Source organism: Aotus nancymaae, unplaced genomic scaffold (genome assembly GCF_030222135.1).
Source record: "Aotus nancymaae isolate 86718 unplaced genomic scaffold, 86718_ANA_hifiasm-v0.15.2.pri h1tg000032l_0, whole genome shotgun sequence".
Lineage (NCBI taxonomy): Eukaryota > Metazoa > Chordata > Mammalia > Primates > Aotidae > Aotus > Aotus nancymaae.
Genome location: NW_026988445.1, coordinates 2,474,266 through 2,500,270, shown reverse-complemented (window position 1 = coordinate 2,500,270; position 26,005 = coordinate 2,474,266). Strand labels below are relative to the sequence as shown.

At 41.1% G+C, this 26,005-nt stretch overlaps 1 protein-coding gene across 10 annotated transcripts in view; it reads right to left on the bottom strand.

The window, feature by feature from the left end:
* PROX1 (prospero homeobox 1) overlaps nt 1-26,005 on the bottom strand; it is a 52,564-nt gene that overhangs the window by 12,131 nt on the left and 14,428 nt on the right. For 8 of the 10 annotated variants that reach the window (XM_064383501.1, XM_012459634.2, XM_012459640.2 and 5 more), the window contains 2 exons: nt 23,059-23,166; nt 16,617-16,811 (listed from right to left, as the gene is read on the bottom strand). In XM_064383501.1, coding sequence (XP_064239571.1) covers nt 16,617-16,811; nt 23,059-23,166 — 303 coding nt within the window. The remainder of the gene's footprint in view (nt 1-16,616; nt 16,812-23,058; nt 23,167-26,005) is intronic. The other 2 variants (XM_064383502.1, XM_012459642.2) reach the window with 1 other exon arrangement.

Genomic DNA, 26,005 nt, shown 5'->3' with positions numbered 1-26,005 from the left:
GAGCCCTAATTCCTGGGAGGCATTTCACTGTGATTAATAAATGTCTGCCAAGCACCGTTTTGAGAGGTGCTCTGAGGAGGTTCGCTTGGGTGAGTTTGTTGGCTGAGTCAACCAGTTGAGAAAAGTTGCTTTGTGTTCCCTACGTTTTATTTTGGCCATTTCACAATTATGAGTCAAAATCCTGTTTTCTGCACTGTTCGTAGCTGAATGGATATGTGTACTTCCCTGGGAAGGTCAGTTTTAAAATCATCTTTAGAGATTAGGTTTTGTGTATTGAACACTGAACACCGTGGTCAAAGGGCAAGATGTTATATTTAGAGTTCCCAATGGCTAAATGGTGTTTGAATTTTATTAGGATGATGGTGTTTGGAAAGACTAGTAGGATCCAGGAGCACTGGCTGTGAAGTTGCTTTCAGGTGCCTGCTGTGTTACCCCAAATGAGGCAGAGGAAGGTTCTTCAGCAACATCTGTGCTTAGGCCTAAAGTCTCTCTCCCTCTAGTGCTCCAGGTGGCATTCACCTTTCAGGAACCACAGAGGATTAGATTCGTCTAATACCCATGCAGTTTGGACCCACTTTCTAGCTGCGGGTTTTCCTATTTAAATATGTGAAGAGTAAATGCTTGTAGGAAGTGGCTATAGTTCAAGGCTGTCTTAAAAAAAAAACCTAAAAACTGTGTTTCCTTGGTCTAAGCAAAGGAACACATGGCAATAACAGTCAGTATCTTTTTTTTTATAAAGCTTCGAAAGAACAATGTTCTGTTGAGCAAAATTCAGTAGCATTCTGTAAACATTAATTTAAGGAAATCAATAGACTCAGTGAGCTAAAGCCATATTGCAAGATAAACTGGCCAGAGTGCCACTTTGTCAAATAGATTTTCGTTTTCTCGGCTAGATAAAGACAGTTTCAAAACGGGGCAGACGTGTTGCAACCAGGGTTTGAAAAGTATGTGGCCTTCAAACAGTCTGCTTGTTCCTACTACAAAGCTGGATAAACATACTTTAAAAATGATAAGACTGGCTTAGAATTTATTTGGCTTTCAAATTTTACATATAGTAGATTTCTTGGTCATCTCACAGGAAAAGAATAAAACAAAATACCATGCATTCAGAATAGAAAATGTACTTAGGTGAAAGGGGTTAAAATGTCTTGAGAGACAGAGCTTTGGGAGCAGTTTCAGTTGATGCTCGACTTTAAAAAAGAAAGGAAGAAAGAAATCTTTATTCATGCTGACCTGATGGGCAATCAGCCTTCTTGCCAAAATCCCGAAGCCAAACTCTCTAGTGAGTTTGGGATCAGAGGTTTCAGCTGGTGGAGGCTTGCTCTCGTTCTGTGCACACCAGGCAATGTCATGTTAATGTGTGAGGGGGTGTGGGGGTTGGGGGACGCAAACCCAGGGAAAGGCTAGGGAAGGAGCCGAAGTGATGAGCCACCCAATAGCCCCAAGGTTTTTGTCAGCCAGACCAAAAGAGCTGCAGGGATCATCAGAAATGGTGGCAAAAGGAAAGCAGGTCTCTCCTGTCACCTACATGGAGTTTGTGGCAGTACACTTCCATGTCAGATGGCTTGACATCCTCCAATGCCACACTAGCCCTTATAAATGCTGATAGCAACCAGATATGACATGGTGGAAATGGCCCCCTGGAGGAAGTGTAATAAAAAGAATGAACAGTCACATGGAAACTGCCAAGGAGGGAGGTTAAGGATCTACCTTGAATGAACAAGGGAACTTCATGGAAAAGGATCACAGGAACTGAACTTTGGTCTGTGGTGTGGGGATCTTGGGGGCTGCTATTGGCCAAACCCCTCACACAGACTTCTCTGACCACAGGATGAATGAAGGGCAGAGACACATCCTGAGTATCATCTTTATTTTTCTACCTGAATTTGAGTCTTTGTCTTTTAAGAGTGGGTATTTAGAAAGTACAAAATTCACAATAAAATTTCTACAATATTGTGATGTTGATAACATATGTTGTTAAAATATTATTATCAACAATGTGCTAGAGTTGAGCATTTTGAATAATTGTGACTTTCAGGTAATAGAAAAGCATGTCTTAACATCTTCTATTCTACCTTTAATAAACTGTGCATACATTTTAAATTATGTAAGTATTCCATTGGCAAATCTACACATAGAAATAAAGGTAAATAAAACCATCTCTTCCATAGCCCCAGTAAAAAGATAGTACTAGCTTGCTAGGAGCAGAATGACAAAAATCTATGAGAGACTGTCAAAATTATTTTTTGGGTCTGAAATTTAGTTCAGTGAACATGCTTAAAATGGCTAGTTTATTTGCTCACACATGGAAGTCTTGGTGTTATATGTGTTAGGAAACATAATTGTCACTTTATTGGTTGTAATGAAGTAAATTTTCCTTCCCTTCCTAACTCTGCTTAGGTCTTAAAAGTGATTCCAAGTTTAAACGAACAAACAAATATGCAAGCAGAATCAAAGAAAAAGCATCAAAAACTCAAACCTAATACCTCTTTCTCTCCCCCTGAGATACTACATAGATACTTTTAAGATCTTAAAAACAACTGGAAGCACTGTGCAGAAATTGCTCATCTGGTAGGCTGTTCAAGCAAGAGCTGGACCAAGACTATTCTCCATCAAAGAATCATAGAATTTTGGAACTTGAGAACTAGAAGGAATCTCAGAGAGTTCATGTCCCACAAAGGAGAGAAAAAACCTTCAGCCAGTGGTCAGCAAAATTCGTCAGTAAAGGGCTAGATAATAAACACATGGGCTCTATGGGCCATATTTGGTCTAGGTTGGATATTCTTCCTCTTTTTCACAACTGTTTAAAAATTTAAGTCATTCTTAGCTTGGGGCCATAAAAACAGGCTGAGGGGCAGATCTGCCCATAGGCCATATTTTGCCAGCCCCTGCTTTTAGCGAAACTTGAGGGCTAACAACTTTTCTAGAGGTCTAATGGTCTTTCATTCTGCACTGATCCTGGGTGCCTCACTGGGTGGGCACACCAGTTTTTGCAGGATAGTTGGGTTTGATTCACCTGAATTCGAACTGCAATGTCACACCATTCCTCTGATGTAGGTTAGGGTGCCCTTGTCTGTGGGAATAGAGTTAATAAACCACACACGGTGGTCAAGGACCGGGAAGACTTCAGTCTTACTCTGCTCAGATTAGGAACCTTTAATTGGGAGCTTTCCTGCCAGTAAATATTTAAATGTGCTAAACGGAAGAATGTATCCCTGCTTCACGACACATCTGACAAATCAGCTCAATACTTAGATGGAAAAATAGGCCCTGCAATCATATACCAATCACTTTATAGTGTTAACAAATTTTCCTTTCAGTCAGCCCCATAAATTTGATGCCATTGGTGTCTGAGTTCAAGACAAGCTGACAGTGCTTGAAGTTGAACATTTGCTAAATTACTGGGTGAGGTGGTAAAAGAAGCAGGGCCAAGCTTGGTACCATGCTTGGATGGGAGATTATCCAAAAACAACACAGCACAAACACTCCAATATTGCATGAAGGGAAGCTGGGGCACAGATAATCCACAGTTACTCCTGTTTCGTTCGAGAATGCATTACGTGATTGTTTTCTGCCACAGCTTTACCTTCATAATTAAGCTTTGCTTAGGCTAATATTAAAACTAGTCTGTGTGCCCTGTATTGCTACTGATGGAGCAATATGAGTAAGGAGCCTAGGGAGAAGCTGTTAGGAAGTGGGGTTCAGGCAGGTTGCAACAAGACGGGATTGCTCATAGTAAGCACCAAAGAAAGCGCTTGTGATACAGAGGGTAGGAAATCAGACAGAGCTTCAGAGAACACCAGTTCATGGGGGATGCTGGCACTCTGCTGGCAATAGCTTATGACACCCCAAATAATATCTGGGTTGCTTTAGGAAAGGCTGGGGGTTGTTGGCCCCAATCCCATCTCTTGGTTTTGACTGCGAGATCTTTGTTCTGTCAGAGAAATTCTGTTCTGTATTTCTAGGGAATTCTATTGGCCTTTCCTGTGCAATCACCCTTTGCAAAACTAAGGATGGGCGGTATTTCAAAAGCTACTTAGGAGCTTGTGAAGGGCTTTGGAATCCCTTTTTTGAGGAAGGTAAATAGATTGGAAAGGCAGGCAGATTGCAGAATGAACTCAGGGGCTTTTGGAAGTCCACTAGACTCCTACCTAATGGGACTTGAGGTGACATTTAGGGTGGGGCATCCTAGGGTGCTGTCAATACCTAGGATTGTCCCTGTTGAAAAGCAGTTTTAGGTGTCTACACACAGATTATCTTGTATACCTTCAGGTCACTGAAAATGATAAATCTTTGAAAATGGATGCTCTAAATGAAAGGAAACACAGTGGCCTTGAAACCATGAGCTTCTTCTACATACTTCAGTTTCCCATCATTTCTCTGCCTTCACCTCTACTCGAAACATCCCTCCCTGCCCAAGTATTTACTTGTGCTCAGAGACTATTTTATTAAAAGTCACTTTTAGCACCATATTCTTATTTAAAATGTTGCAGTAGCCATAAGAAAACAGAACTTAGGTGCAATAGCTGTAAGAAATATGAAGAATACATATCCAAATGGCTTGTGTGAGGATGCAATACCTCCCAACCCCAAACTCTCACACATACAAAACAATCCCAAAGGAAAAGACTTTTATGATCTAGATGACTATCATTTGGGGAATATTGAAAGAAAAGAGTGGTGTTGCTTTTGCAAAAACTACCAAGCAGGCTTAGTAGGGAAGGTAGTTATATCATCTAAAACTGCCAATTCTGGCCAGGCATGGTGATGCACACCTGTAATCCCAGCTACTCAGGAGGCTGAAGCAAGAGAATCCCTGGAGCCTGAGAGGTGGTGGTTATAGTGAGCTGAGATCACGCCACTGTACTCCAGCCTAGGCAATAGAGCAAGACTTTGTCTCAAAAAATAAAAATAAAAGAATAAAAAACCCCCAGCCAATTCTGCTCTGAAAGAGAGGAGATGTACATTATATAGAGGTTAATGCATATTACAAACGCTGGTTGTGTTGAGGCCTGCATGGAATGTGTGTGAGGACACTTAGTTTGTTCAAGTCTGTACTACCTCCTAGAAAACCCAATGGCATGAGGGCTTCACTGACAAATTTCCTCATTGTTTGGCCACCCCAGCCAAGGCAACAAATAAAGTGAGCAGCAAGTCTAATGATAGTGCCAATTCAGTCAATAAATTGTTTATGAATTTGAAAAAGTAGTCTCTATAATCCCAGTAAGGGAATTGCCATGTCTCCAAGGGCACTGTTGAGATTTAGAATTGAAAAGAGGGCCTTGGGAGAAAATGAAAATGGGCACCCTGGAGATTTTGACTGAGATAATTAAGCTGCAGCAGAGTCACCAGGGTAGAAGGGTCCCCACATGGAAGCCATCTGGATTCCCAGGGCCTCTATACTCACTGCTTAAAGCTTTGCATCATGACCAAGACTCAAAAGATACTTTATTTAGAGAATGCAGAATGCCCCTCTATTCTAGAGTCACAACGTTTCAGAGCTAGAATGAAACTGCCCCTCTATTCTAGAGTCAAAAAATTTCAGAGCTAGAACGAAACTCTTGAGTTTAATCTTAATCACTTTCCAAAAGGTGAACACAGTAGAGCCCGATGAGGCAGGTGTGGCCAGAGCCAGACCCTCCAGTCCAGCACTCCTTCCACCGCCCCCTGGCATCTCATCCTGTCCTCCTCATCTGGAACAGATGACCCCAGAGTCCTGAAGCCGTTCCAGGCTAGTGTTGCCTTTTCAGCCACATTCAGAGCAGGAACCCTTGCTCTTATGAAAACCAGTTTTACGTTGAATATTTGTCCCAATTCTGATGAGAGCTCCCTCATTGCCTATTTGTTTCCTGTCCTATTTAGGGTCAGCAAGAAATGGTGCAATAGTTGGGCTACAGATATCACAGCAACAAGGTGACATATATTTGGCTCTGCAAATGAATTCACATGAATGCTTATACAGCACTTACTTTGGCTAATACTCTTGTGTACATTTATTTAATTCTCACAGCAACTCTGTTGTGAAATAAGCACTATTACATACTCTATTTTACAGATAAGAAAACTGAGTTACAGGCAGGGTAAGACACTTGCCAGGGTTTCACTGCTAGAAAGCAGGAGACCTGGGATTTGATCCCAGGGCCTGGCTGGAGAGTCCATGCTCTAAATTCTACATTGGTATTGATCCAGGACCACTGATAGTGGAAAGATATCCCAAACCATTTTCTTTACAAGATTTCAAGGGGATGCTTTTATATAAAATATTGGCTACTTGCAGGTGAACATTTCATTTCCTGCCTGAAAATAATATCAAATAAAGCAGAAACTAGAGCTTTCCCCCAGAGTTGTCATTGTTACAGACTCAAGTTCAAGACTAAGGCTATCTCCTCATGATGTCAGATAACCCAGTGCTTGATCTACAAGAACACAGAAAACACCTGGAGGTGGATCTGCCTACTTTCTCTTTGGCTGAGTATGTCCTGTACACACAATCATATTTGCCAGAGTACTTGCCAAGAGTCTGATCAGCTGCTCTCCCAGGATCATTTTAACCAATAAGCATTACTGAGATCCAACTCAAGAATTCCAGGTTCTGAGGATAAACTTGTGGGGTAATCAAAAAAGTCCCATTGGCTGTGCACGAGGCACCATCACCAAACTGTGGCATGGCTGTCCACACCTGGAGTTCTGCTGTGTGGGTTAGTAACTGTAACTGTCCCTCAGAAAAACACAGTCAGGCTGGAAGCGCATTACAACAGGGCAGCTAAAATGATCCGGGGCAGCCTACTTACTGTATGAGATTAGGCTTTTAAAAAGGATTAGAGCTCCTTAATCTGGAGAGATGAAGATTAAGAGGGAGTAATGATCAAAGTCTATAAAATCAGAAAGGAAATGGAGAATATGGACACAACCCTGTTCACAAATCCCAGGATATTATAACAAGGGATATCCCTGTGGAGTTCTAGGGGAATCACTTTTGAAACCATAAAAAGAAGATACTATTTTCTCAGCAGGTAGTACATTTAGAGAATTATTATCTTAAGGAGTGGTATATTCTGAGAATGAGGTTAAATTTAAAAAAGGTTTAAGTAAACTTATGGGTGATAAAACCATAATGGTGGGCAACTGGGAGGTTAGGAATGTTTTGGATACATCTTGAGCCTTTTGAAAATGATTCAATGACAGGGGCCAGCCTCTTCCAATATGCTCCCTGCCCAGGGCTGACAGTCGGTTGGGGAGCCCACCCATCTTCTCTGACCACCTCTCTCCTCACCTTGTTGGCTACATTGGTCCTAATATTTACAACATGCATATTCTTGTGCCCCTCTTTGAGAGGGATTTGAAAATCTCAGGAGCCTGGTACAATGTGGCAACTCATTCCTCTGAGGAAGTTTTCTTTAATCCTGAACAGAGTCTTTGTCTTGAATTTTGAATTACAATTCATGGCAGTGACCATGGTTCCTGTAAAATATACACTTAACTCCTTTAACTACACCCAAAAACTAAGATCTTACGGTTTGCTCAAAGATGGAGACATTTAAATCATTTTATGTTGTTACAGTAGAGAGAATTTAAAAACTGGTGAAACGCTATTGGAGAACCTGCTTGTAATATGCAAACACAGATCAATTAATTCAAATTTAAGGGGAAATTAAACATACCAATTATGTAGTACCCATCACAGCCCAAGATATTAAGCTCTAAAATTTACTGCAGCTGACGTAGAAACCAGCACACCTTCACAAAAGCTGTGGCTCTGTCAGATATATAGAATAAAGCTTTAGAGAAAGAAATGTTTTAGCTGTTTCCAAAACAGCCAAATGTTAATCACTTTAAGTATCTAATAATAGGTCATTGTTGAGGGCTGGGGCAGGAGGAGGAGGCAGTGGTTTTGGGAGAGGGTAGAGTGGAGATGAAGATTTCACTTAGAGAAAGGAACCTTCAGATGACTATAACATGCACAGTGAGGCATGAAGAGTATTTTCTGTACTCACATTTCAAAGTGCTTTTGGAAAATTGGTAAAATGTGGCAATGCACAGATGCAAATAAAGGAGCCAAGGAAATAGGGAGAGGGGCAGAGGTGGGGATGGAGGAGGAAAGCACGCAGATAATAAGCAATACCTAATAATGCCGAACTCATTTTAACCCTGTCTCTCATCATAAACTGGAAGCCATCGCTTTTCAAATTGCAAGTTTGAAAACGTTAGTCCTCACGGTGGGGAATTATTCAAAGTCACTATTCATTTGGGGGGAAAAAAAAAGTAGGAAAGGTGGTCAGGAGTGGGGAAGGGTTCAAGGGTAAAGAGTCACTTCGTTTCTCATTGTAGACATTGGAGTGATTTGGGCAAAAAAACTGGGACATCTGGAGTTCAGAAGTCGAGGAAAATGGGGAAGAACCAGGAAGATGAATACATGATCATCAGCTACACAAAAGAACGGAGCAAAAAGAAGCCGGGATTTGGGCACAGGCGTCTGGCAAGGAGGCCGGCAGCAGGGCTAATGAAGCATTTGCGGCGTGGGACATTTGCCAACGCAACAAAGAAGATGTGCTTGGGCTCTGCAGATGTGCCAGGGCCCCCAGAGCAAAATAATGACATAATCACCATCAGTGTCACAGACCAGACTGTACACAAGGTGACAGGGGAGGGGAGGCCTGTAATGCGCACACAGGGAGGCCTCCCACGGCCCTCGACGGCTGCTGCCCTGAGGGTTGGGATGCAGGCAGGACTGCCCACCTAACGATGTCTGTCTAGATCTTAAATCCGAAGGTGAGGTTTGTGTCCATCTTTGGTGGGTGTTTTCTGTCCAACCCTAGTGAGGCAACAGAAATCCAAAAACAGCTTAAGCGAGATTTGAATTGAAGGGAGGGGCAAAAGGAAAAGAGGCAGCATAGAGTTATGTGAGTCAAACTCCCCCGTCTTCTGCTAGAAGAGCGCAAACTTCCAGGAACCCACGCCTAGCCACACAAGCCTAAGACAGAAATGCAATCATGGCCATCCATGTGGCACACTGCAAAGAAAATGCACAACATATTTTGGGGGGCCTGTTTTGGGGTTGGGCGGATACGAAGGAGCAGTCGATGGGCCATCTCAAAGTGAGCGCGAAAGCAACGTTAAGGCATGAGAAAGTCACCCCTGCTCATTTTCAACAAGGTCTCTCAGCAGGCCTTGTCACCTGCCAGTGGCTCTGGCTCAGTAAGGTGGGTGTGTTAGTACAGCTGTCTGGCTTTTAAGTGACTTTTGTCAGTTTGAAAGTGAAAGTCTGTTTGAGGAGCTGAAAGAACAATAGCTCAGAGCCCGGAAGAAGAGCTTGTAGCACAAAGAACTTGGCTACACTAGTGTCCCTTTTCATTGCTTCTCATGAAAGATTCATAAGAAGAACTTTAATTTTTTATGACCCGCTTTTTGGTATGACTATATTAGTTGTGTCAACTTCCATATACAGGTTCTCTTTAAATACCAAAAGGTCTGTTGTGAAATTGTTTTCAAAGAGCAAAGAGGGCAGAATCGATTCTGGCCATCCTGTCGGTCACTTCCTCCAAAAGAAACTGCTATAAGAGACGCAGAGATTGCCTTTAAATATGGTTCCCTTCAGCCTTGAAGTTGCCATGAACACTACAATGTAGTTATTTTAAACCTCTGCGATTTGCTAGTTCAACTGCTCCTCGGAAGAACGATTATATTTGTTTTTCTTGGCTTCACCCTATTTAACAGGAACAGTAGTATAATGATCATTAATAGACGGTTCTCTTTTCCCTACCCTTCTCAAATAGCTCTCTCGACATTGCATCTTTATTTTGTGTCTCAGCCGAAAATTGGGGGGTGTGGGGAGACAAAATGTGTTTGTTTCACGTCATCTTACAAGATAGAATTGAAGATTGGCTGAAGGCAGTCATTGAAGGAGAAACAATATTTTTAAACTAATTATCTACTTTCAAGTATTAAACTTGCATGCTTCATCAAAAGGAATGTTTGCAAAAAATCGTTTTGTTATAAATTAATATTGATGTCTTTAAGAGCAATAAGTGAATGGTCATTAGAATTTCTGCCCTGCACAAAGAACCAAACAGTTCAGGTTAAATACATTCCTGGGGTTGGGGGGTAAAAATGAAGAAATCTGATCTAAAATGTTATCTGACATGTGAAAAGGGATCACCAACTTCGAACAAGCTTTGGTTTGCTAAATGAATTTGTTTCATCTAGGCGAAATAAACAGGCTGTCTTTCAAAAGGTTGTTAGAACTTCTTCAGACATTTAATCCAGGATGGGCTGAACACAATGATAACATCCCACTGAAAGCTACAGCCGCCACCAGTGGCTCTCAGAAGAGAACTTGCTCTCTTTCTCCCATTGATAACCCTTTGTGGGATGAAGAAAAAGAAGCGAGGCAAGGAGAACTGAATATCAGACAATAGGCATCACTCCACACACTGTTTCTGAACTTTCCTCATCGCTGAAGGACAATTAATTATGAAGGCCTTAGGGGTAGGTCGAAGCAAGGGAAAACCCACCACTGTCCCAGCGCCACAGCCGCTACCTCTGTGTTTGCTAAATGCTTCGCCTGTTGGGGTACAGCCGCCAAGAGAGCCAATAGATCATTGGGGGGGGGGGTGCGGGAGGTGAGGGAGGAAAGCAAAGATTTTTTTGTGTGTGCGCCTGCCCTTGTATAATTCTATTCTCACTGTGAACTCATCCATACACAAAACACAAGGACGATTTTTTTTTTTTTAAAGAGAGAAAAGCCACAGGGTAGGTTACAGTCAGAAACGGCCTCTCAGTGGTGTGTTAAAAAGGATGGTCTTTTCACCAAATCATTTCACAGAGGCAAAACAGACAAACACAAAGAGTTGAGACTTTTTCTCCTACATTAAATGGAGTAACTGATAAGGTCAGACATATGATACCTAAAGACATGAATCTGTGAACTCTTGAAGTCAAAGGGCCTCTCTGTGCCGAGGAACAATCTTTCAAAGGAAATAGATCATAGAACTCCACTGAATCCCCTTTAAACTTTATGAAGCAGGAGGAGAAAAAGCTCTAAGTAGGGAAGCTTGACAGAAGAGCCTTGAACTATTTTCTGAAGGAAAGATGAGACCCTCCCTAGGCTGCCACAAAACATCTTTTTTTTTTCTAAAGGCTCCTCTGAACTTTGATATGTGCCAAGACACTGCTATTGAAAGCTGTATAATTATGTGATATAGCCACTGTAGAAAATGCTTTGTTCACCCCAACAAAGGACAATAAGCAAAGTAAAGCGACATTACACTGTATCTTTTTCTTTAAGAATGTTGAGAAAGGTCATGGAATGCTATAACTAATAAAGCTGTTGAGTAAGGAGGTTTTAAAGTTGATCTTACTGTGCTTGAATGTAACCCAATGACAAAAAAGACACAGGGAGCTAAAAATGCAATGACATTACCAAATAGATGATAAATCAATGAGCCCGCTTCATTATACTGATGAACACCTTGAATCCCAAAAGGACAGCGGTACAAAAATGAAGCCTCATACACGCACAGAATCCTACCTCCACTCCACCCCCTAGCCCTTCAACCCCACTTCCAACCTGGTGTCTTTACTGCATTCTCCTTCAAATTTCAGGCAATCATTCCGTAGAAGGACTATGTTTCCAGGCAGCCATGTGTGTACATATATTTAGCGAACATTCATTTGGTCTCTTAAAAGATCAATTTGGCTTGTCAACGGTAGGACTGGCAAGGGAAGAAATGGTAAGGGTTTCTTTTTCTCCTCACCACCCACCAAGAGTGTGTTATGCGATTATTTAAACGGCTCAGCAGCTTTGAGGCCAAAAGACTGCAACAGCAGTGAAAGGCTTTCACTCATGTGCCAGTTTTCCAAACGATCACTCATGTTTAAGTATCTATTTGGAGCAGGGGGAAGCGCTTCCTAAATCCACCTGTCCTCATTTTTCTTTAAAGAGATGACAATGCGAATAAAAGTCTTCCAGATATATTAAATCTTCTGAAATGTGGGTTCTGTTGAAAGTGGGAGTAGGTTGGGAAGGGGGTAGGTATGGGCAGAAAACATATTCAGCAAGCATGTATGTGTTTGTGTGTGCGGTGGGGGGAGGGTGATGCTTTTTTATTTTCTATTTCCAAGAGGAATATAAGAAAACACATTCAAAGGTGTGTGAAAGTACCCTTTTTCCCTGTCATGTGTCACCCAGAAAAATATCAAATCCATAGGCTCTAAGATGGAGCTGCTGCCCAGTGAGGTAATATTATTACTACCTTAGAAAATGGCATTCATAAGCCCACTAATCAGTGAATCAAGTTCTCCATTCAATTTATTTTGAAGCCTCCCATCCCTAAATCTCGGCCTCTAGTGAGGACAAGAGAGATTTGTCATTCTTACTGGAAACTTACACCCTGCTTACAGGTAAATGGCTAGCCACTAAGGGACCCAGGAGGGATGCGTGGCTTGCCATGATGTGGGAAACACTACCTCACGGTACCCAGGAATGAGAAGGAGAGCTCAGTGTGCCTAGATGAAGGAATCTGTCACATTCTTTTCTCAACTTACACTCAGGCCGTCCCAAACCCTCCGACCTTTGGATGATTCTGCCATTTTCAGCTGTACTATATAGACAGGCTAATCTAGGTAATACAGTCCAATCTAGGGTGCGTGCCTTTTGGCTCCTTACATTGTGCAATTAATCTTCGTGAGTTACACAAGTTAGTTGTCTCAGTAGAGGTCTTTGCAATACAGGTAAACCAGCCTCAGAAACTGACAGTGATCGTCATCTTCTTTTCCTGCCACAGTTGTGAGGAAAACAACAAAAGCAATAAAATCCAACTCATATGCCCCTAAAGTCCCAAGTATCAGTATGATTTAAAAACTGGGAAGGAATCCCAAACCTCCTTTTTGTGCCCATAAAAATTTTTTTGGAAGCTCTTCAAAGTGAAGGGAGAATGAAGCATAGAAATATATACCATCACACCTGGAAAGATAAATTTATTGTTGCCAATCTCATTAAATGTGAGGAGCAGGAGTGAAGGATACAGCCCGTAACTGCACACCACTCTCCTGCGTGCCTCACACACTCATGCGCAGAAGCAAGACACCCACCCGTGTGATATGGCCAAGCTTCCTCCCTTTAGTACAAACTAAAAGTGTATTTTGTATTTTTCCCCTTCGGTGTCTTCTTCCACATCCCTTGGGTCTTCTCAATCGCTCACCACCCCAAGTCTGCACACCATGCCAAGAATCCTGGCCATTGTGTAAACTGATACAAAAGGCAGAACAAGCTCTTCTGCCACTTAGAAGGTCCTGACTCATAAAGGCCAGGAAATGCAGGGTCTAGGAGAGGGGAGCGATGCAAGCCACTCCCTCTCTGCTGCTGATAAACCTTCCCCATCTGCTTTATTTTCCTTAGACCAGGGGTCAGCAGCCTCTCTAGCCTTGAGAGTCATCCGCAGCAGGGGCTCGACAGGGGTGGTGCTAAGCAGTGACAGAGGTGCCACCAGCAAGCTCATGATAGAGGCAGAGATGGAGTAGAAGACTGAGAAAAGACAAGGGGTAGGAAGAGAAAGAAGGAAGAACGAAGCGGTAGTGAAGACACGTCAAGCCCCCTTCTCTCTCCCTGGCTCCATCTGCCTGCGCCCAGTTAGAATAACTTGAAGAGTAGTAAAGCTTTGGGCAAACTGAAGTTTTTCTTGTTATTATATTGGTATCATTGTCATTATTATTACCCATGTTAAATAAGCCCTATATTGGTAAAACACTTAGAAGAGTCCCTAGAACATTGGTAAACAGTCAATAAATGTTAGCTATTTTATTGCTCACAACAACTGATTGAGAAATCTGGGAATGCAATCAATAAGGCATTTTATTATTTGACCGGCTACTACTAAGCTGGGTGACACGATTCCTTGGAATCGACTGGATCTTGGGGCATCGTGTAGACGTAGCTTCAAAGTCCCTCTACCATGTTTTAGCTCTGTTTAGAAATTTTCAAAAGAAACAACATGCATAGTTCTCCATTTTGCCATCCTCTTCACTTGCTCATACTTAAACTGTGGGTTCATTTTACTTGACCTTAAGAGGAGAAACTTAAATATAAAAGTAAAGCCGTGCACACAGTATCAGTGAAGGTATTCAGCTGAAGGTGCCGGATCTACTTTTGGCTCTCAGCCACGGCCCACACTAGCGAAACTACCGCGATAAGAACGGTGGCTTTTTAAGCATCTCACTTAAGCAGTGACCTCCATGCACAAAGGCATGGAAAAGAAGGGCTCACCTTATCTGAAACTTTTGTCAGTAAATGAGCCAGACGGAGAGGCTAAATGAAAAAACGATGTCATGATACTAGGATGACGTGTGCTGGTGGGTGCGTGTGTGCACGTGTGGATGTGCGAGCGTGTGAGTAGGGGGCAGGGCACACTCCATGGTCCTGCTTCTTTCTTCCCTCCTTTTCACTGAAGGAGGAATCAGACCCAGAATAGTCCAATAACTGTCCAAAGTCACATGAGAAGTGACAAAATTCCTGTCCAAGCCCCATACTCCTTGCAGTGAAGCAGTCTTAAAATAGACACTGCAGATAAAGGAGAGGTGGCCTGGCTAGAGGTGGATATGATTCACAGAGAAATATTAGATGTTAATCATATTAACGAGGATTTAGATGATGCTAAATGGAGCAGCTTGCCAGGTACCTCCTGATGCCAGTCGTCCCTTGTTTGTGTCATTTTGGTCCCTGGGCTGTGGGTAGGGGATTAAATTCCAACCAGGTAAGGTTTAAATAACCCTAAAAACCCTCGTGTGCACTTTTAAGGATTTGTCCTTTTGGGTATTTGATACAGCAAAAATGCAGAAGCCGTCTCATGAATCTTGGGCAATTCTTTTGTGAAGTTTGATGTATGCTGCCAAACAAATACTTATGTCATGATATAATGTAAATAATTCACCAGCACACCATAGAAATCTCTTAGCTTAAGGTTTAGGGCAACAGGCTTATCAGAAGGGCGAGGGAGAAATGACGCTCTTAATAAGATTTCTTTAAAATGGTTAGCCATAATCATATTCTTCAGCTTTAGAAGAAATCTGCTAGGGCTCTGTCATTAGAGTGAGCCAGTGCTCTGTTACAACTGAGACTTTAAAAACAGATTTTAAAATAGTGGAGCAGTACATGAAGAATTTCAATTTTAATGTATTTAGCAAAAAACAAAAAAACCCAAAAACACCTAAACTTAATTTATTATACAAGAAATATATTAATCTTAGAGAGCAAAGATAAATTAGTAGCTTACACTATAACCACTCAAACTTTCAAAGAAAAACCACGACTTCCCCATTGCTGAGCTTCCATATTCAGTTCTATATAAGCCACTATGACTTGTCTGCATTGCTACGAACTGTAGGGACAAGAGCTGAAAAAACAATGGGCAGGCAGGAAGAGTACTAGGGGTCACGCCCCTTAACTGACAGAGCTAGACCAAGGTGCCCTCTTTCCTTTGAAAATTGGAACTTCCTGGGTATTCCTGGATACCTAGCTACATGAAGAAAGCAAGAATATTAACATAAGGTCCAAGTGCACACAGATGTGGGAGAAAAAATTCCCACCTTCAAGGTGGCACAGCATCTAACCAAGATAATACAAGAAATGGACCAACTTTGTCAAGCCACAGCCCGTCTGCTCTTAGCATCAGGGAGTTCGGCCTGCAAAACTCTTGCCATATTCCCACCTCCAACTACTGTTGCCTCAGCCAGCAGGACTCAGCAAAATGCCTTTGTGAGTACTGGGAGATTTGCTAGTGTTGTCTCACAGAGAGTCATCATGTTGTGATGAAAACTGTTTGCTGAGGCACCACATTAGCCCATAAAGAAATGCCTTACTCATAGCCACACATCTTTCATTGTTGCATGGATATTGCTTTCCGGGAATTCTCTACGCTGCTTTGTGTGGATCTAGAATATACATGTCATAGATATATATAAGTGTGTATGAGATTGTTTGTACGAAGAGCAGCATGCTTGTGAAGGTACACCTAGGTGAAATAACCACATGAGTCTCTCCTCCAAAAAGAACAAAAACAGAAACAAAATCCAAAAAAAAAGATGTCAGTGGATCTCTTATGATATGTACTTAGTAAATTCTTATACCATTTCCTCCATAAAGAAAATAAATGTCAAAGTCAGAAACCATGGAATCTCTTCCCCATCAACGTTTTTAGACTTTTTAAGAAAACAACTTTGGTAGCTACCATTGCACATAGCACGTATCAGCTCACTGACATCTCAGAACCTAAATATGAAAAAGGCCTTTTCGAGTAGGGACCTCTTCCTTGGAAAATGAATCCCTCTGTCTTTGCTCCTTGCTGCCATTTTTCTTTGGATTCTACAGTTCCCTTTTCTGTGGCCAAATGAGTCTTCCACACCAGCTGGAAAACCAGGGAATGGGGAAAAATGGCAGTGGGTTAGAGCCTCATGATTCCAATGGGGACTACGGAAGCTCCTCATCGCAGCTTTACCTGTTACTCTATTGGGGGATGCTTATATGCGAAACCAACACAGAAACAGACTTGGGTACATTTCTAAAGAAAGTAAAGTTTTTAAAAAAGGAAAAGGGAGATGACCAAAAAATAAAGATTAGTTCCTACCTCAAAGTCATTTGCTTTATTGTAGTGCATGTTCAGAGCCCTGTACAGCTCACAGTCTCTGGTTATAGACAGCTCTTCAGTACTGGTGACCCCATCGTTGATGGCTTGACGTGCGTACTTCTCCATCTGAATGTAGTAAAACTCACGGAAATTGCTAAACCACTTGATGAGCTGAGAGGTAATGCATCTGTTGAACTGTTAAATTTAAATGTTGAAAAGGATAAGAACATTGCCATTTTCTTCATTGATTTTTTAAGTGTCTGAAGCATTTTTTAAAGTTCCTCTCTCTTCTTTACTTGGAAAGATACGTATTTAACTCCACCAAAATGGTGACAGGAGAGGCAAGAGGAGGAATATACTCACAAGAAATTATAAAAACCTGTCCGTAATGGAAATCATATCACAACCTCTACCTTTCAAGTGGAAAAGTCACGTTCTAAATCAGACTTTCCTTAAGCCGAACATCTTTATTTTTAACCATTGTTCTTCATCTTTCAGTAGAACAACTTGCATTTATATACTTCTTATGGACATTCATTGAAGTCATAGAATCCTGGGAAGTGTTCTTATTCCCAAGTACCGGAGGTGCTATGCCACATGACTCTACCACTAGTTTGATATACTTTTTTTTTTTAAATGAGGATTTGTATCTCCACATCACAGCCCCCTTCAATGCAGATAAATGGCCTTCCCATAAAATAGGAGGAGTTGGCCTTTGCTTATTTTTTTGGCAATGAGTGATTCCCATGCCCATACAACTATGATTCCACTTAATGTTTGCCCATGGCATTCATATCTGATGAGGTCTGGTCAGGCCCTGGTGCCTGTTCATCTGCTTCCTGCAGCCAGCATTGGATAAGACCCATGTCCCCGTCCTTCCCTTGGTATCTCTGCCATTTGGGAGGCGTGGTTAGGACACGGTACACAGATGGCATAGGCAGGACCTTTATTACATTTTTTTAAATGCCAAGTTACTATAACATGGTTAGGCCTCAAAACTTTGTTTACCAAGGTTTCCTGATGACGTTTGAAACAAAGATGCCTTCCCGGATGCACTGCAAATGATACCATCCTTACTGACAGTCCTCTGCTCACGTAAAGGACAGATGCGTCTCAACTTGCCAAGTCAAAACCAATAAATCCATAGCTCTATATCAGGCAAGCTGACAGACAACCCCCTGCCTTTTGTCATCACAGGCATCCCCTTCCCTGGGCCCCCAGAAAAAGATGTACATTCATCAAAAATCAACAAAGAGCACTTATCAAACCCTGGCCATGAGAATATCCAGACTCCAACAAGATGACAGCTAAAGTGTGTATTGGGGCTCTAATTACTACACAGAAAGTTGTTTCTATACCAGCAAAGATAATAAATGAATGAAAATTTATGGCAGAGAATGGAAGTCACAAGGAAACAGAAGCAGAGAGACTGGTGTTTCTCCCAAAAGGCCAACTTGCATCATAATTGCCATGGAGTTGCAAGGGCCCTTACAGATAATTGACCAGAAAATGATTAAGTCATCAGCAAATCGCTTCTGCTTGCAAGAGTTCAAACATGTACTTAACCTATCCAAGAATTATATTTTCACTCTGTGTGTCTGCTCTGTCTCTATTCAGCCTCGCGGGGAACCCGATTAAAAAGACAACTGAAGGACCCCCATTATCTGATCTTCTGGTTGCCGATTTCAATAGAACTTAAACCCATTACGATTTGCTGAACTTGGAGTTCTTTCCATTTTATCTCAGCAGTAAAATACACTGTCCAAATTTCCAGACACTGAGATAAGGACTACAGGCCCCCGTGACGGCTTACTGTTCCTTTTTAATTCTTTTAGAATAAGAAACAAAACATTACAAAATGATAGCAGGCTGTGCACTGGGGAATGAAAATTGCTTTGACATGGAGATTAGGCTTCTGCATTGTTACAAGACATTGTCTCATATGGACAAGAGTACTGTAGAGGAAAAAAATAGAAGGGTATTTTTTTTTTCTAGAATGGTCATGAATGACCTAATGGGGAGGACAAAAAAGTAAGTGCACTTGCCATTATTTACGAATGGGACATAAAGGGAGATTTAAAGCTTATTGTTGGAGAATGGAAATACCAGAGAGAAAGAATGGACAAAAACAACAGACTCCCCAAACATGAGACAAGCGAAATGACCAGCAGAACAGCCTGAAGAGCAGAGTTTCCCTGCACGAGAAGTCAACTAAAATTTGTTCAGTTTTAGTTGCTGGCTAAAAGCAAAAGCACGTCCCCTCTTTTCTAAATGTTCACGCTGGGGGAGAAAAAGTATTAAACTTTAAAGAGTTAATTTCCCTCATTCTGTAGTTGGCTTACAAGAAAAGGATCAATTGTTCTATAAAGGAAAGCTCTGTAGTGTGTTAATGTGTTACTGCAAAAACTAATCGCTACAATAAAGAGGCTGTGTTTCCACAGTGTACGAGTCTCTGTGACTTTGATTAATGCTTCCCACGGGACATCTCAGCCTCAATATGGGCTGAAGAAACTTCCTAAATATTCAATGAGCATGGTCAAAAGATGTATAAAACAAATCAATCTGACACCTTAATCTGGCTAGGCAGCAGTTGACTCAAGGGGTGGAGGGAATGAGATACATCATTTAACACTGCCGGCTTGAAAAGCTGTGAGCGTCTGTTCTTCAAAGCTAAAATGACACTGAATCTGTTGTACTTAGTGGTCTAAGAGTTATTAGTTTGTACATTAAAATCAGCACCCAGTAGTGAACGGGGAGCTGGTGCGGCCCATCGATCCCTGGCAGCTCTCTCACATTTGTCCACTTGTCCTTCTCAAAGGATTTGAAGCCCCGATGAGCTGAGCTTTTTGTCTGGCTAAATGTCATTATGAGGGAATTAAGTTGGGCTCTCTGTGAGAACACAGAACTTTGTTTAGATTCTTGATCTAGGAGTTAAACTAGGTCGGCCCTGGTTTCATCCTTATATACATCATCCCTGTAGAAGAACTCTTGCCATGCCAACATCTCTGAATTGTATGATTTCCCTCTACCTGTTTCATTCCAAGGTAATTGAAAAGCATTTACCTCTTACCCAAGTGGAAGTCATTTGTGGAGAGTTAAGCACTGTATCCATTCCTAAGGAGAAATACGAAGGAGTGGGCACCACCTTGGCCTGACTCACCTTCTAGAGCAAGTCAGAGGATTTACTCCATCTAGTTCTATCCTCCAAGTGTGGCTTTGATGGACAACTACGTTATACCATATTCAGCAAACAAGATATTTTCTGCTCATGCTTGTTCTCCTTTGTTTTTTTTTTTTTTTTTGCTTGCAAAACGAACTTTTGATCACTAATAAAACTTGAGGGCCAGGCATAGTGGCTCACGCCTGTAATCGCAGCACCTTCGGAGGTCGAGGCAGGCAGATCACTTGAGGTCAGGAGTTCAAGACCAGCCTGGCCAATGTGGCGAAACCCTGTGTCTACTAAAAAAATAGAAATATTAGCCGGGCGCAGTGGCATGTACCTATAATCCCAGTTACTTGGGAGGCTAAGGCAGGAAAATCGCTTGAACCCAGGAGGTGGAGGTTGCAGTGAGCTGAGATTGCACCACTGCACTCCAGCCTGGGTGACAAGAGCGAAATTCTGTCTCAAAAAAAAATAAAACACAAAAAAACCCCAAAAAAGCAACTGAATAAAATAACTTTATGATTTGAAAGAGTACATTTTATTAGAGTTAGGAATTTTCTCCTAGATGAATGTGGCCACTACCAAGTAGAGGCTCATGTCATTATGACAAGCACTACATGGTCTTGTTCCAGAAAAATGATGCAGGGTTTCATTTCTGAGAAGATCCTAAGTTCTCTTCCCCAATTTCTCTAGTGGTTTCTTGAATCCTGGCCAAAATAAAAATTTGGATTTATATTCACATATAAAGAAATATCTATTTCTCCCAGCCTTGCAAATAAATAAACACATTTGTCTATCTGTGTATCGATGTCTAGCTATAGATATGTGTGTATGTGTATATGTATATTGTGCACACATGCACACGCACATATATATGTGTGTGTATACATTGTCAATATTCAAATTAGAGATTATCCTTAATATTAAAGAAGTCCCAGAATGTTCTGCCATTGTTTTCTGAAAAATTTCTGGACCACCTTGCCTGGACTACCTTTCCCTTTCTATGCATGACTTTCTATTCTCATCTGTGTAAGCTTGAGGAATGCAAATTCATTTATTACTTATCAAAGAAAAAACATAAGAAAGTTAAAAATGTATAATTCCTTCCAAAAATAAGAGAAATGACCTTCAGTGATTTTCTGCTTTGCCTGATATGTCCTACTGTTTCCCCTCCATTAGAGTGGATAATTGATATGTAACCAGACTCACGTATCCTTTAACAGCCTTCTCTTTCAGTATGGATAAGGTATGGATAGAATCAACAATCTGAATATTAGTGCTTCTGAAAATAAAATAGTCACTCAGGTATTTCATTGTTATCTACACAGAGTCAGTGGTCATTTGCAAAGCTGACTTGCTAGAGGCATTCTAGAGGAATGGGAACAGTTTCTTGTTGGTTTCTATCGTGGTATTTATGAAGCTGCAGATCAATAATCTTCCCATTTTGCTTGCCACCACACAGCACACACATGCACGCATGCATGCACTCACACAAAAAACACGAATGTTTCTAATATTGACATCTACTGTTGAGTAGTGTTGTTGGCTCAGAATGGCTGCTGTTTCCCACCCTCCAGGTGGCTGTGTTTCCGTGGTGAGTAAGTGATACCTATGTGTGCACTTGGTAAAGTTCTTTGGCCTCCTTCTGGATGAAAAGTACTATACAAAGAATATAAGGTATTGTCATTATTATTTCACAACACTGCCAATCATTGCCCTAAAAGGAATGAGTAACACGGACATCTGCATACACAGACACACACACACACACACATATATGTGCACACAATAACCCTTTCCTCCCTGTCCTCCATGTCCCCTCTTAGAACTATAATGTTGGGAGGATTCCTGAAGACAAACTTTCCAAGATTCTACCAGACTCTAGAAGGTGGTCAGTCCTCAACCAGGTGACAAATTCCCTTCAATCTGTCTCTTCTAGATCATCCTCTGCAAAGCCCAAACCCTCTTCCTGGCATCTGTGTCACTCAGCCTTGTTCGTGCTTCCTTAGTACTAACGAGTCATTTACGTGATGGACTTTCCCTGCCTCCCCATCTTGCCCAGTTTGTTGGCACTGAACAAGGAGAAAAGAGGCCTTCCACTTGAGGAGCACAGCCAGGGAAGGAGAAAGATAAAAGGCTGAAGTTGATACACAATTCAAAAGCAAACAGGAGGGAAAACAGAACTTTTCTTATAAGGCCAAATAAAACATCAGTGAAGGAAACTGAAATGAGTTGGCCTGCAAAATGGGGCCAGTGAAGCCACTTGGGCATCAAGCAGAAAACAAGCTGCGTGCGGGGAGCGGTGGAAGAGCGAGCGTGTTTTGGCAGCTTGTGAGTTCTCCATGGCAGAAAGAAGAACTTGTACATATGGGGGTGGGCAGGGGAGGGGTGGGGAAAAAACACCCACCCCTAATAAACTAATCTCAGCTAATGTAGTGTTTATCAAGTTCCTGGGATAATGATACCATGTGTGTCATTATCATCATCAAAACCCAATCTATGTTTTAAAAAGTTACAGATGATTAACACAACATCAAGTTGATGCAAACAATTACTTAAAACCCACACACAGACACAGACACACACACACACACACACACACACTCGCATACACAGACACAGAGAACCAGGAGGTCCCAATATTCTGTAGAATGAGGGAGGCTGCAGCTGTAGGCCGACAGCTTTCATATCCTCATTTGAATAATGTGTCCTGAATCTGTCACTTTATTCATTCTCCTTATGCTCAGTGTACTCTACATCAACAACAAATTAAGTTGTAAATAAGAGACAATCATCACTTTTGTTTTTAAGCAGCTACTGCATAGAGAATTTCAATGTACGCTCCTTTTCGACAGGGGGAAAAAGAGGTGCTAGAGTTTGCTTTCATAAGCACAAATATGGGGAAACCAACAGAAACAAACACAGAAACAGTTTACTGTTGCTGAGAGGAGGGAAAAAAGCATTCTCTAAAGCGCATCCATCCATTACCAGCTGAAATTTCTTCAAAGAAGCTACTCAAACGTATAAAGACAGAGGCTAAGTTTTTCAGACCACACTGGAAACCCATGCAACTTCTTAACACTAGGCTTTCAGTCTTAATACACAAGTGGCATCTTTGCTTAACACACCTTTAGACAAAAGGACAAGTGCATTAAATCAATTATAACACAGGTGTAGGAATTAAACCGATTCCACATTCGTCTCCATTAACTTCTGGGAGTTCAAATTACTGCCACATGCACAGAAAATGAAACAATTAAGAATAAAAAATGTCCCTACCTTTACATCGGAGAAGTAGGTCTTCAGCATATTGGAGCTGGGATAACGGGTATAAAAAAACATGAGCTTTGCTTTTTTCAAGTGATTGGGTGACAATCCTTCCTGCATGTAGGATGCAATTGGTTAAGGAAAAAAAATACCATAAGCACAAGGACTCCCACCTCCCTCCCTCCAATCCCCACCTCCATAGAGTCTGGGGGTCCAGCAAGCTGCCGTGGGAGTGCTGCAAGGTATATGACACTGGCTGTGGCATCCATTGCTAACTCTCTGGCATTTGCTCAGTGACCGTCACCTATCAGAGGTTGTCAAATGCAATGGTGAGGATGCACAATTGAGTTGCAGAATCTTGGCTACTTTGGGGTGAGGATGGCAAAGCATTTCTCTTGCTTTAGGTTGGTAGGCTATCTATACGTTCACTTGTTGCTAAGGAGACAAACGCACCCAGCATGTACTGCACAACTCTTGTCATAAGAGGTTTTTTTTCTTCCTTGCAATTACAGTTCTGTTTGTTCTTCTCTCCACACTCTGCAGCTTAGAGCATATTATTCTGCTAATGTACATGAAAACATAAAATGTATTATTTTTGAACACTGTTATGCAAGTTTCACATTTTACCTTTTAGTGTTAATCTAATGGAGCATCTTGACTCACTTGCTTTTTATCTTATTATATCCTTTTAATTGTTTCCTTTTAAATAATAGCTAAAACTTGGGGAAGAGTAGTTTTGGCATGGAGAGAACAAGGAGGGGGCTGTCTCTTTTGTGAAAGCAACGGTCCAAAACCAAATACAATTTGCCTGTCTTGGATTCATAGTTAACTCCTTTGAGAGTGACACAGTAGTTGGGGCTAACAAATCAATACATGTGGGTTAGCAGATCAATAAATGGCCACTTACCCAAAATAAGAAGGCCTATTTATCTGGAAACATCATTACCTTTTAGATCTGTAAACAGCAGCAACTAAAACAGTTCCCAAGAGAATGTGAGGCTAACCATAACAATCCAGGCTTCCTGATTCTCCCCCAGATTCTTGGCACTCCTCAGCAGACTCAGAGCTGGGATGGCTCTGGTCACATCTGTGCCGCAGCCTGGCCCTGCCATTTCCTCAGCAAATTAATGGCTTTATAATTTATCAGAAATGAAGATGCACGTGGAGAAAATCAATGTGGTCCCCCACAAGGTCAATTAAGGGTCCTTCCTAGAAGCTTCTCTAAGGATTTTCTCTTAAAAGAGTGTCTGGGAAAATAAGAAAAAAAGAAAAGAAAAGAAAATGTGCATGTGTGTGCAAACATACACACACACACACACACACACACAAAACTACCCAACAAAAATTTCACACCTTAGGCAGAAATGTCAAATAAACCCAGATATTTAGGAAAGGTAAAGATTTCCAAATGACATTCATCAAGTCTAGCATGACTAATCTTAAGAATAGAGGGAAACCAGAAAGTTACTGGAGAAGCATAATCAAATTAATATGGATAAGCTCTTGACTACTTATAACAGGGTGTTTAACCAAATATTCTGCTGAGAATTTGTTCAATTAACATTCCCTTTAATATCCCATGCAATTTTAAAAAGATCACCTTGGTCTGTAAATAGAAAAGTTAAATAGTGCAAGTTTTTTTTTTTTTTTAGTTAAATTGAAAATAAACCCTAAAGAAAGAAATTTTGATTTTATATCTGTAAGCCAAAGCAGCTTAACTGAACTTGTGTTTTTGTTTGAGATCCTTAATGATTACAAAGACGATAATTTATGACTGACATACTTCTTGTGCCAAGGAGAGGGCTGAAAGGCCCTCCAGTAACCTCCATTAGACTGATAGAGAAGACTAAAGGAGCCCAGCACACTTCAGGACCATCTGTCCAAATGGATAAGTGAAATAATAGTTGCAAGCTGTCTCCTACTGCCTTGTGATAAGAGTTTTAGGCAAGTCCAAACTTTGACAGGCACTTTCAGATCTGAGTTCTAATCTTTTCTTTCAGATGGCTACATTCAAACGACGTCATACATTTAATTATAAGTCCCAGATCTTTTAAAATTTGGTCTTATACAAAATACAGAGTGTTTTTCTGTGTTTCTTAGCTGAGCACTGAGCTACCAAAACTTCCTGAAGCTTTCAATACATCTAAATTATGCTAAGATGTTTTCATTCTTTTTATCTAAAAACAGTAAAATATGCATTTTATTTTGATCAGTATTTAGAGGCTTTTTATCTTATAAAAAATTATTCTGATTTGGACTTCTCAAGTTCATTTTTGCTTTAAAATGTTTCCTGTTGGTAATACTCGGAATTGATCAGTTGAAACGGAACAGAGAATTTCTCTCTTGCTTATTGTGTAATTAAGATAAAATCCCATAAAATATATGTTTCTAATAAACTATTAAAAATAACTAATGAAACATTTAAAAGGCAACAGTTAGATAATCCTTTTTTTTCTCCTCAAAATAAATCTGAACTGACCAATTGGTTAATTTCCCTTTTAAGTGCTTGTGCTGAAAAGCAACTGTTCTTCCAAGAAAGCACTAGCTGTTTCCAGGATACTTACACACGCACAATGACTCATGATGGAATAGATTCAGTAAACATACAGCTGTACTGAACACGAGCTAAGCTCCATTCAAGGCCAGGAAAGAAAATGAGCACAAATAAATATTAAGGAGGTAAAGGGGGGTGGGGTGAGGGGGGATGGAACGCAAACAAGATCTGTCCAGGCAGCTCATGTGGCTGTGCCTCAATTCTCTTAGCTATAGCTTTGTGAAGACAGATGACATTCAATTCTATGTGTAATGCAAAATAGACAATAACTGCTGAAACTTGAGACAGCTGCCAGGTGTAAAAAAAAAAAAAAAAGAAAAGAAAAAAGGAAAAAAAAGAAAAGATGATAAATCCATAAATTAATGAAAGACATCTGCTCGGAAATATAAAAGATCAGAGAAGCAG